Below are 12,244 nucleotides of genomic sequence, written 5' to 3' on the forward strand. Positions count from 1 at the left end.
AAATCAGGACTATTGCGTTACAGTGGAAACTTTTATACATCCCCTGAACTTTATGATTTTCTTATAAAAAACAAAACCAATGCCTATGGAACCGTCAGGGCTAACCATCGTGAGGGCTAACCGGCATAACATGCCAGCAATGTTTGGCAAGAAGCTAAAAACTAGAGAAATCGTTGCCTGGCAAAAAAGCAAGATGATGGCACTGCAATGGCACGACAAGAAAGATGTGTGCCTAATGAGTACAGTTCATAATCCCTTAGCTGCTATGGTATGCACAAAAGGTGGGAAAGAAGTCATGAAGCCACAAGTAGTGACAGAACACAATAAAACCATGGGAGGTGTTGACTGACCCGACCAAGCACTTATATTTTACCCAGCAATGCGGAAACAACAAAAGAAATACTACAAGAAGATCTTCAGGTATCTTCTCGAGCAATGCATGTGGAATGCCTACATTTTGAACAGAGCAAAAAGAGTGGCAAGCCTTTGGTTCATTCTGACTTCATTTGAAAGTTGCTATATGGATCTTTGTGAGCCACCAAACACCATCATTGGCTGTGAGTAGACCTGGAGGTTGCGCTCTTGACATTGTCAACCCAGAACACCTGACTGGTCATCACTTCATGGACTATATTCCACCAACCAACAAAAAGTCAGCACCTACAATGATGTGTGTAGTTTGTTGCTCAAAGCGAGATGACAATGGAAGGAAACCAGGTTCCATTGTCTTAATTGTGACATCGGACTTTGTGCAGTCCCATGTTTCAAAATTTTTCACACACAGGATTTTTATTGAATGCACCCTTGATGGTGCACCGTTTTTTGAAAAATTGCAGTGTTTTTTATTTGATTACATATTGGAAAAATTATATTATTTTATATTTATTATATTATAATTTATTATTTTATGTATTAAAATTTATTATACCTGGAATATCAACTAGAGAGATTAGATATCTACTAGAGAGTAATTTCTTAAGAATTACAGGCCTACAATATAAATCAAATTTTATGCAGAACAATGTACTACTTTGGGTACAAAATTACTAACATAATTAGACCACCAGGGAGGTTAAGGAAACAGATGGACAGTACTCAAATACTCCTAGAACACAAGAATACTTTATTCTAACAATCCAGCAGTCCGAGATGTTCGCCTTCCTGGCAAGATCACTGAAGACAATGGGTACCCAAGCAAATGTGAAGAAAGCTGATGGTGCCCAGCTATCAAGAGTATCTGGGGTCTTAAAGGACTGAGGATAACCAAGTGGCCATCTAGCTGAGAAACAGCAAAACCCACATGGAAGAAGCACAGCAGCCTGTCCTGTCATGATCGCTGAAGACAAAGCGGGTACAAAATGTGGTGAAGAAAGCTCATAGTGCCCGACTATCAAAAGACAGAGAGTCTGGAGTCCTGTAGGCTTGAACATAAACAAGTAGCCATCTAACTGAGAGACAACAAAGCCCACATGGAGGAAGCCAGTGAGATCACGAGGCACTGAAGGGATCTAGTATCAAAGACAAAAAAAAAAATCATAGCATTGTGAATGAAGAGGAGTGGGGAATGGGGACCCAGCATCTATCTGTGGGCAATTGGACATCCACTTGCAGAGAGGCTAAGCCAGTCAGGGTGCAGTGTAGCAATGATGAAACATCCAGTTTTCCTCTAGTTCTTGGATGCTTTCTCCCCTCACACCCCCCACTATCATGATCCCAATTCTGCCTTACAAATCCGCCTGGACAGGAGGGGATGTACACTGGTACAGATAGGAACTGGAAACAGGAAATCCAGGACATATGAATCCCTGAGGACCAGTGGTGAGAGTGGTTATACCAGGAGGGTGGACGGAAGAAGAGAGAGAAAGGGGAAACAGATTACACGGATCTACATATAACTTCCTTCCTGGGTGTCAGACAGCAGAAAAGTGAATGAAGGGAGAGGTTGAATTATGTAAGATAGGACAAAATAAAAATTTCTAAATTATCAAGGGACCATGGGGGAGGGGGATAGGAGTAGGGGGAAATGAGCTGATACCAAGGGCTTAAGTAGAAAGCAAATGTTTTGAGAATGATGAGATAAATGTACAGAAGTACTTGACACAATGCATGTACTTATGGATTGTGATAAGAATTGTACGATTCCCCAATAAAGTGATTTTTTTAAGTCCACCAGTGTCTTCAACAATTAGCTCAACATTTAAATTTGTGAGTTGGTCACAAGTCTATGCAGTGTTTTGTTGTACATAAGATCATTCGGAGTTGCATCCAACTCCCCATTCCTAACAATATATTTACCCTTGATTATATATTTTTAATTACTTTTTTTTAAGTGTTTAAATAAGTATTGTTTTCTGGAATTTAACCTAGTCTTTATGAATACTATTTTGTTTCTTTAACTACATCTGGGTAATTAAGTGCTTAGTTAAACTGTTTTACATTTAATTAATATAGCTATTTTATGGAACGTAATTTAAGCACTGATGGTCTAACATAAATATATAAAGAATAATAATTTTATCAATTAAAATGTTTTCATAGGCAAGTTGGATCAGTGCCAGTAAAAAACAACGTGAAAATCTGCTTGAGTTAATAAGACGACTTGCAGAAGATGATAAAGATGGTGTGATGGCACATAAAGTGTTGAATCTTTTGTGGAAAATGGCTCATAGTAATGATGTACCTGTAGACATTATGGATCTGGCTCTCAGTGCCCACATAAAAATATTAGATTACAGTTGTTCACAGGTATGGGACTACTACTTTGTGAGCTTTTCTAGTTTCTATTTGTTTAAAAATAAATTAATTTAACGAAAACACAAGTCTGTTACATGTTTCCATTTTTGTTTATACAGTGACTTTCAAGATTGACATTTTTGTTTTAGAGATTTTCCTGTCTTTCCATAAAGAATTCTCCCCTTACATTTTCAATGTAAGAAACAATTTATTAACACATGGAAAGTGGATCACAAACATATAGAAGCTACTGTAACTTTTTAATAGAGAAAGAACTACTTTGGAAGTTAATTATTTTAAGCTTAATTTAGTCCTGAGCCATGAGTTTTTGCTTCTTCAGTGTCTTCTGCAAAATCTTTTTCTTCTGTTCAACCTCCTCTTCTGGTTTAGGAACAGTGTGTTCCTTTTCAGTCAGGCTCATGTCAGTGTGGCAGGGGGAGCTTATGTATGGGTTGATAACGACCATGAACTCTATAAGTCTGGCAGCGCATCCTGGGGACTTTGTTCCCTAGATGTGCTCAGTCACCAGAGAATCCACATCTAAACCTTTAAGTTCAGTGTTACTTTCTGCATTTTTAAGCATGTGAAGCAAAGATTCAGCAGTCTTTTAGGGCCATCAACCCTGGGTCGAACCCCACTGTTTGGCCTGGGCACACGTACTAGTGCCACCATTGTAATGTTGGAAGGGCACACACTGCTTTTGCAGAGTGGCCGTCTTTCATGTATTTGGTAGCTTTCAGATATGCATGCCTTTCCTGACCTGGGGAGTTTCACATGTGTTCTTGAAGTGGAGCTGGAGGTTTGATATTCTTGAGTTGCAGGATTTTGTAGGGTTGTCTGGGGCAAGTGAGTAGCAAACCATTTTGACACATAACCTCAGGCCGCTACAGGTATAGGAAAAGCAGTGAGCGGTGGGTTCTGGGAGAATTCATGGTTATTCAGCCTCCTTAATTAACTTTTAAAAGCAAAGAAAGCAATGTTATAACACAATTGCTGTTAACTACTAAAATACAATATACCATTTATTTACCCAGAGTAGTCTGTAAGATGTTCTTCAATAAAATCTTTCCCAACAAGGAAAGAATGCATAACTATTACGTATAAAACATTGTTAAACAATCAGAATAGAAATGCTCTTTTGGGTTTGAAACTTTAAATCATTACAGGATGGACAGCTTCATCTTTCGCAGGGAGGGCCTTTACTAAAAAATGCTATTATGTATACATACATACTTAAATTAATTGATTTTGAGAAAACATTCTTAATCAGATGTTTAATAAATAAAATTAAGTCTTTCACTGATTTATGGGCTAATTATCCTTGAATTATCACCTGAATTGTTTATTTGGTGAAATATGTAATTCATAACTGTTATTTTATGATGTTAAAATAGGCAGTGTTTTCAGTTCACATTGATAGTAATTCATTGAAGCTGTAATGATATATTTGGGTGCTTTTAATTATTTTCAGTTACTAATAAAGAATAAAGTAAAAATCTGTATAAATACAATCAAAGTTTATATAGTAATCTTTTATTAACATTCTTGTTCTTACATGGAAAATGTGTATCAGTCCATTAACACATTGCTGACATATAGTTCATAACTGTGTGGCTCTCCCTGAAACTATGAAACTTAAGTTTTTACAGTGCTTTATAGTTGGGAGACAAGGCAGTAGTTTTGAAAGAAACATCTTTATATATCTTTATTTTAATCAATGACTATGACATAAGTATTGTGATAGTGTGATCCTAAAAGAACATCTTTAATTTGTAATTCTCAAAGAATTTGAGGGTGAAATATATTTCATACTTTTCCATATAAAATAATAGAATTTCTTTGTGTGTCTAAGGATCGAGATGCACAGAAAATCCAATGGATAATTCGTTTTATAGAAGAAATTCATTCTGATGAAAAGTGGGTAATTCCTTCACTGAAACAAATACAAGAAATTTGTAGTTTGTTTGGGGAAGCCCCTCAAAATTTGAGGTAAGAATATTATAGAAAATCATATTTATGTGCTTTATTGCAAAATGATAGAACTTAAAATTGGAAGAGCCTTGTTGAAAGTGGCAGAGAAAGAAACAGCCTTGTTTGTTGATAATCATCTATGATTATATCTTAACTGCTTTAAAGTTGTGACAAAGCTAGGTGTGGATATAACAGTTAAGAATTAAAGTCAAAATTGGGTTACAGAAAGAATAGTTCATGGGATCCGAAAAGCATGACATAAAGCAAACCACCACCTCAACGAGATACCATCTAAGTCCACATGGGAAAAACATACCAGCTTGTTTGATCCAAAAATTGAAAATAACAAAATCTAAGACCTGAGAATGGAATGATATTAGAGCTTAAATTCTGAGCACTTGGTTTACAGATCGCCAAGGATGATAGTGAAAGCCTAAAATCCATATGTAGAGTCTTCATGGAATTTAATCCCCCATTGGATTCCTTCAAAGAAAAGGATTTTCAGAAAGTAAATAATTGTGTTATAGTTAGGTTAGAATTTAACAATATCCTGTTTTTTTCCTTTAGACCATTTTTAATATGTTCTAGTATTTTTATTATCTACTTTCATTTTGATCAAGATTTTTCAAATGTCTTACAGGTAATTGGCTTGGTATGATTTTCTTTACATGAAGTACAGGATAGGTAAATCTAAACAAATAGTTTCTTAGGGTTGTGACAAGAGGTTTGCAGAGAATGAACAACTATATGTTCATATAAGTTGAAATTGGGGAAGAGAATGAAAAGGACCACATGGTAACAGTAGTAAAATTATAGTTATGAAGTAGCAATCAAAATAATTTTGTGGTTGGTAGGCACCACAACATGAGGGTAGTAACATTAGAAAGGTTAAGAAACCACTGCCGTAGATAATTAGTCTTGGAAACTACTCCAAGGGGCAGTTCTATTCTGATTTACAGGTTCACTGTTGCCTCCATAGCAATGAGTTGATTGGAAGTTTTGAGGCTGTTAAGAAGCACATGACAATTCCACTAACCTTTACATATTCCCAATTTTAAAACCACTTGCACATTATAGGTGTCTTTCATAGCAATGCCTCCATTATCTATGGTCTCTCTTTGGTATCTCATACTGCTAGAACACAATCAAATAACCAAAAATGGGGTAGCTTTAAAGAACAAATTCTTTATCTCTCAGTCTGTGAGCCAGATGTTATGATTCAGAGCATCACAATTGAAAAGAAAAACAAACTCATTGCCATCAAGTCTATGCTGACTCAGCAACCCTACAGGACTGGGTAGATTTTTCACTTTACAAGAGTAGAAAGTTTCTTCTTTCTCTAAATGAGCTTCTGATGGTTTCTTATTAATCACCTTTCGGTTCAGCATATGACCACTATGACACCAGGTTCTTCTTTCAATTTACACTGGTCCCTATAGCAGAGAACTATGTGATTTCCTTGGCAGAAAATATTTTAGAGTTTAGTAAAATTGTGAATTAGATGATATTCTGGGCAGTTTCACATTCAACAATTGATGTACACAATGTCTCTACTCATTAATTGCAATCCTCTCAATGTACTATGAGTTAGCTCTCTGACTCTTTATGGGATTAGAAGCCTATTTTTCTTAGAGTGGCGGCGGTTTAAAATGCCACATTTGCAATGTGTGTGCTCTATACACTGAGGTGCCTACTTAATTTTTTCATTGAGAAATTATATTGCATATAATTTTCATGTCAATACAATTCAGTAATTCAGTAAAGTTGAGAAACATTTGTGCAATCATCACCACAAAATATTTTGGAACATTTTCTTTTTTAAAATTTTCTTCATTCTTCTACTCATTCTTAGCTCCGTTTTCCCACAACCTAAATATGTCTGCCTTAATTGAATTTACAGTGTAGTCTGTGATAACAAGGTTGTTTTGAACTACTGACAATGTGATTTCAGCCCCATGCTTAACCACTGTATAATGGTGCCATTAGTTAAACCAATTTTATAGAATTTAAAACTCTGAAAAGGAGATTATACAGTATAGGCCAGTTGTGGATTGCAATAAATGAATTGTTGACTTGTAAAATTAAACTCTTACTGGACACTATGGACACAAACAAATGGAGCTTTGTGTTGGGCAAACATTCAATAAAGTTTATTTCACAACAATGTGCCACCTCTACCAGATTTATACATGTCATAATGATGGGAGGACACTAAAGAGTAAGTAGTTTCAGGCTACCATTTATAGTTCAATGCCAACCAGTTTGGGCCTTTGGGGTCTTTGTCTTTGGACTAGCAGTCTGCTTCTCACTTAAGTTTCAACCAAGAAAATTCATATCAATTCCTTCAGCTGTGGCTTTTGAAGAAGGGCTCTTTTTCTGTGTTAGCCTCTTTTGTTGTTATTTGAATGGAAATCCTCTGTTTAGAATACAATTGCTTCCTAAGATTTTTGGCTTTTTATGTACAAATAATCTATGTTCTAAGGTGCCTCAGGAAGGATTATAATTGCCTTTCAATAAATCTTTGATTCTTGAATCACTAGGATACTGTGAGATTCCATATTTCAACTTGTAAATATCATTTGGTATCCCTAGATTTTATGCATATAGTTGCCATGTTTGTCTGTTTACCTAGCATTTTCTGCGTATCCTCTGTTACATAATAGGTCATTGATCTTCAAAAGAACTCAGGATTTTATTAATGAAATGAAAAGACACTTTTATTTCAAAAATATTTATAAGCACAGAGTGAAGTATTAAGCTTTTTATTTGAGTTGTAATTATGAGTAGAGAGGAAGAATTATTGGACCACAGTTTAATTCATAACAGCCTTTAATGTTTAATAGCCTCAATTATATGTGTACACATTTTGAGATTATCTTTTTTTGTTTGATTTTAGTAAAATTACATAAAATAAGTACGAGATTAAGTTGTAAGAGTACTCATAATTTCTATGTAAGATATATCTATTAAAGACTATGTTTAGAGGCATCATGTTGGCAGTTTAAGTTCCTAGATATTTTGGTTGTAAGGGATTTTTGCTAGTTTCTAGTATGTATATAAAGCATTCAGTTGTGAAATGTAGTAGAATTTAGCCTTTGAAAACTCTCTTTGACTATAATTTTCATTGCCTAATTATACTAAATTCTCATTTCAGTGAAACTCAGCGAAGTCCCCATGTATTTTATCGCCATGACTTAATCAGTCAACTTCAGCACAATCATGCCTTAGTTACTTTGGTAGCAGAAAACCTTGCAACGTACATGAACAACATGAAACTATATTTTATAGGTAAGAGTTACGATGTAAATTCAATTGTAAAATATTGCTAGAGGAATGTATTGTAAGCTAAATAATAAGCTCTCAAGGATGTATGTACATTGACGTTACTGTTGTTTTTTTTTTTACTCTAATGTTACAAGTCACTTAAAAGTGACAACAGTGTGGCAAAAATGGGATTATTGTCCTAAATTCTTTTTTGTGTGCCCTAAATTCTTCAAGGCTATTTTTTCAGTGCTTTTTATTTTACTCTTATTGTTAAATTTGATTTTATTTGTATTTCTAATTATTTCTAATTACAATTAGTTTCATATTCTCTTATTTACATGTGCTTGACACATCTTAACCTATACCTCTTTTACTCTATCACTTTCTAAGAAAGTACAGTTTCAAAAATAAAAATTACCTTTCATATTATCTGATTTTATTTTTTAATTTAGTATTACAAACCTCAATTAAGAATTTTTCCCCCAAAAAAGAATTTTTTCTAAGAACTTCAACTATTTTTGAAATTGCAATGAGAATACAAATGTTTACTTTTACTTTAACTGAAAGTGTTTAGTATTTGCTTTATGTGGAACTGTATATTTTAAAGATGTTTGCTTATGCTCTTTATATCAGCTGTGTATATATTGAGGAGGACATACAGTCTTTTTTACATCGACTTATTTCTTTATTTTGAAAAATTTAAAGAACACATTTTTTTTCTAAGTGAGGCCCAATTTTGTCCCAGAATTTAAAAGGAAATTTTCCTGCTTTTTTTATGTTGAGATTTTATAATGTTGAACTTAAAATATGACTCAGTTGACATTACTTTTTTATTGGCATATTATTGTTAGTGACAATTTGCTCTTAATTGATATTTATAGTGATCATATAATATAAATCAAAAGCCAGACCTATTTTCAGAGTCATTATTAACTGATAACAGTATTCTCATTTGATAACAATAAAAAGATAGTGTTTCTTTTTGAAAAACAATTTTGTCTGAATTTGTTGAAGGTTTACAGAGCTATCAATTCTCTATTCAATAATTTATACATATTTTAATTCATATCATTGTAATCCTTAAATTAAAACATCACTTTCTCCCTGGGCTTTCCTTTTTCTTTTCCTCTTTTTTTCTTTGTCCTCTTTTTCTGCCTTTTTTATTGCAAATGACTAACTATTCTGAAGAGTGCATATGTATTTTACTAATGTTATTGCTTTTTTGTTATTGTTGTTATTACTTCTTTTATAGACCTTTCTACTGTTTGAAAGAAAGTTGAGCCAAGGGAGTGAGTTCCATTCTAGAACTAGTTTTTAAAAAATAATTTTTGCATTATGAGTTTTCTGATCAGTAAGCTTGGTCTTTTTTATGGTTCTCAGGTTTGTTCCACATTTTTCTACTTCTCCATTCAGGACTTTCTAACGGGACCCCATTCAGAGTAGTTAGTAGCAATATATGGGCACCATCTCATTCTTTTAGTTTCAGGATTGTGGAAGCTTATGTTCATGTTATGCATTGGTCCATTTACACTTTCAGTTTTTGTCATTCTCCTCTGGTGGATAGAAACCTATCCATGCATACACTATATAACTGATCACAATCTTGAAGACCCCATTACCAAACTAGTATTTAGAACATTATCTTTGTGGACTATGACTATGGACTTGATGGTCCCCTGAGCCACTGAGACTATAGTCTCAGCCCCAGCTCCAGTTTCTTATTCCCTCAGGTGTTTCATTATATCGTAATATTTTCAGAACTTCTATTTTCTACCACATATGTGGATGTATTTGCTGCAAAAGTAAATACACATACAAAGACGCTGTCAAAGATTTATATTTGACCTACTACCCTCTAAAAAATAATTGCTTAACACCCCCTTTGGCAATTTAAAACTCTTATACCTGTTATCTGGGATAAATTCAGGTGACTTTTATCTCTTCTTCCAGCAACCAGTGGCTGTTGGAGTGGTCATGGCATTGCCCACTTTTGGAAACACTGGTACAGTCTCACTCTTCCCCCCCATTAGGTCAACCTACACGTCTCCCCATTCTTCCACTGATAGATCACCTTGTTTGCAAGATTATGCATATAACTTTATCTCTGCTATCATAAACTGTTGCTCTTCCTAGTGTCTTTTTCTTTTTCCATTATTATTTGCCTTTCCTTATCTCCATTTAATCTTTGTCCACTCACTAGGCATTTTCTCATTTTTTACATTTTTCAATAAGGACCTCTATTAATTTTTGTCATTTTAGGATTGACATATTTCATTCAGCATATAATGTCACCAGTTTCATAAACGTTATGGAGTTTTACATATTGGTATTTATCCTTTAATGCTTCATAGTAGTTTTCCATTGTGTGTATATACCAAAATTTATCATTTTGCATTAATGGACATTTAGGTTCTTTCTTTTTGTTAATAGTGCTGCAGTTAGCATCAGTGTGTATATTCATACTACCACTTTCATACTACCACTTCACCTTTAGGATACCTACTGAATAGAGTTTGGAGTTACCTGATAACTTTTATCTTCATTGTAAGGAGGTACTATACTATTTTCCACAATGGTTGTTGCACCATTTTAAATTCTGAAGATCATGAAGATCCTATTGCCTTCATAAATTCATCAGCATTTGCTCTTTCCTGTTTGTTTGTGTGTTTTATTAATATTACAGTACTTTGCTGTTAATGTTACAGTGAAATCATCTCTATTTTGTTTTGATTTGCATCTCTAATAACTACTTACTATGAATCATCTTAAATGTTTCTTGATTACTTGAATTCTTCTTTTGTGAAGTATATGTCAATATCCCATTGGATTATATGCTATTTCTTGTTAGGCTGTTAAAAGTTTTCTTTTATTTCCTACACTAGTCCCGTGTTCACTTTGTTGCAGGGAGAAAAATATTCGTGCAGTCCATGGGTCTGCACTTTTCTCTCTTGGTGAAATCTTTTCACATGTTGTTAGGTGCAATTGAACAGAAAAAACACAGTTGTTCCTGTGCCTGAACTCATTGTTGCAGCCACTGAGTCATTCCAACTCAAGGGTCTTCCTCTTTTTCGCAGCCCTATCACTTTACTAAGCATAATATCCTCTCCAGGGAGTGGTTTGACCTGACATCAAAACTCAGCATACTTACCAGTAAGAAAAAAGATTTGTTTATTCTTTTAGTATAGATTATACTTTCAGTATCCTTTGCTAGCACCATTATTCAAATACATTGATTCATTTATTTCTTCAATTTATTATTGAGCCTAACTCTCACATGCTCATGATGGAACTGCAAATGTCATGGCTTGAGTCAGGTGTAAGAAATATAGGTCCTTGCTTTTCAATATCTTAACTATGTCTTGTGCAGCATATTTACCCAGTGTCGCATGTAATTTGTTTGTTTGACCCCTGCTTGCATGAACATTGATTATGGCTCAAAGCAAGACAAATCCTGGACAAGTTTAAGCTTTTCTGCATCTACCATGATGTTACCTATTGATCCAGTTGTGAAAATTTTAGTCTTCTATATATTGATTTGAAATCCATACTGAAAACTACAATTCTTCATCTGCAGATGCTTCAAGCTAACCTCACTTTCAGCAAGAGTGTATCATATGCATATCTCAGGTTGTTAATAAACCTTTCTCTAATCTTGATGCATACATGTCAGATTTTTGGGAGACTGTGATCCTATAATTTGTCTTGTGCTGTTGGTGGTTTTCTTTCATTTTCTTGCGTTTTTAGTTTTTGTTTTAAACAGTTTTGTGATAGCATATTTATGTCATTTGTTGGAGACTCATGTATTTGTTTCTTAATTGAAAGTCTTTGCAATTTGAGGTTTTACATTTATATTTTTAATCCATCTTGAGGTTTGGGGTTGGTTGGTTGTTTGTTTTTCATGTGAGATAAAGATAAGATTTTATTTTTCATTACGCTTTGATTTTCTCCAGCATCATTGGAGATCAGCTCTTTGTAAAGATCAATTATGTAAATTGGATCAAAGAGAATAGTCCAAATGTTTTTTAAAAATATTTCTTAAGCATATTTACTTTCCATGTAAAACTCCATGAACAACAACTCTCTTTTTTACCCTACTGCTTTATTTTACTGATTACTAAGGGTTTATCTTACTTATATCCTGCTTCAAGTCTGTGCAAGCAGAATGGTTCATAGGTCACACCTAGATGGACATGAAACCATGTAATTTCTTTACTATCAATAGCCAGAATCACTGAGAGCATTAAAATTTACATGTCATTCTCCAAGTATTCAGTCT

At 34.1% G+C, this 12,244-nt stretch overlaps 1 protein-coding gene across 2 annotated transcripts in view; it reads left to right on the forward strand.

Annotated features, from left to right (window-relative positions):
* LOC142435576 (ubiquitin carboxyl-terminal hydrolase 9X-like) overlaps nucleotides 1-12,244 on the forward strand; it is a 188,143-nt gene that overhangs the window by 76,835 nt on the left and 99,064 nt on the right. For both annotated transcript variants that reach the window (XM_075539809.1, XM_075539810.1), the window contains exons 12-14: nucleotides 2,539-2,745; nucleotides 4,586-4,722; nucleotides 7,859-7,992. In XM_075539809.1, coding sequence (XP_075395924.1) covers nucleotides 2,539-2,745; nucleotides 4,586-4,722; nucleotides 7,859-7,992 — 478 coding nt within the window. The remainder of the gene's footprint in view (nucleotides 1-2,538; nucleotides 2,746-4,585; nucleotides 4,723-7,858; nucleotides 7,993-12,244) is intronic.

The sequence above is a fragment of the Tenrec ecaudatus genome, chromosome Y (genome assembly GCF_050624435.1).
Source record: "Tenrec ecaudatus isolate mTenEca1 chromosome Y, mTenEca1.hap1, whole genome shotgun sequence".
NCBI classification, from domain to species: Eukaryota; Metazoa; Chordata; class Mammalia; order Afrosoricida; family Tenrecidae; genus Tenrec; species Tenrec ecaudatus.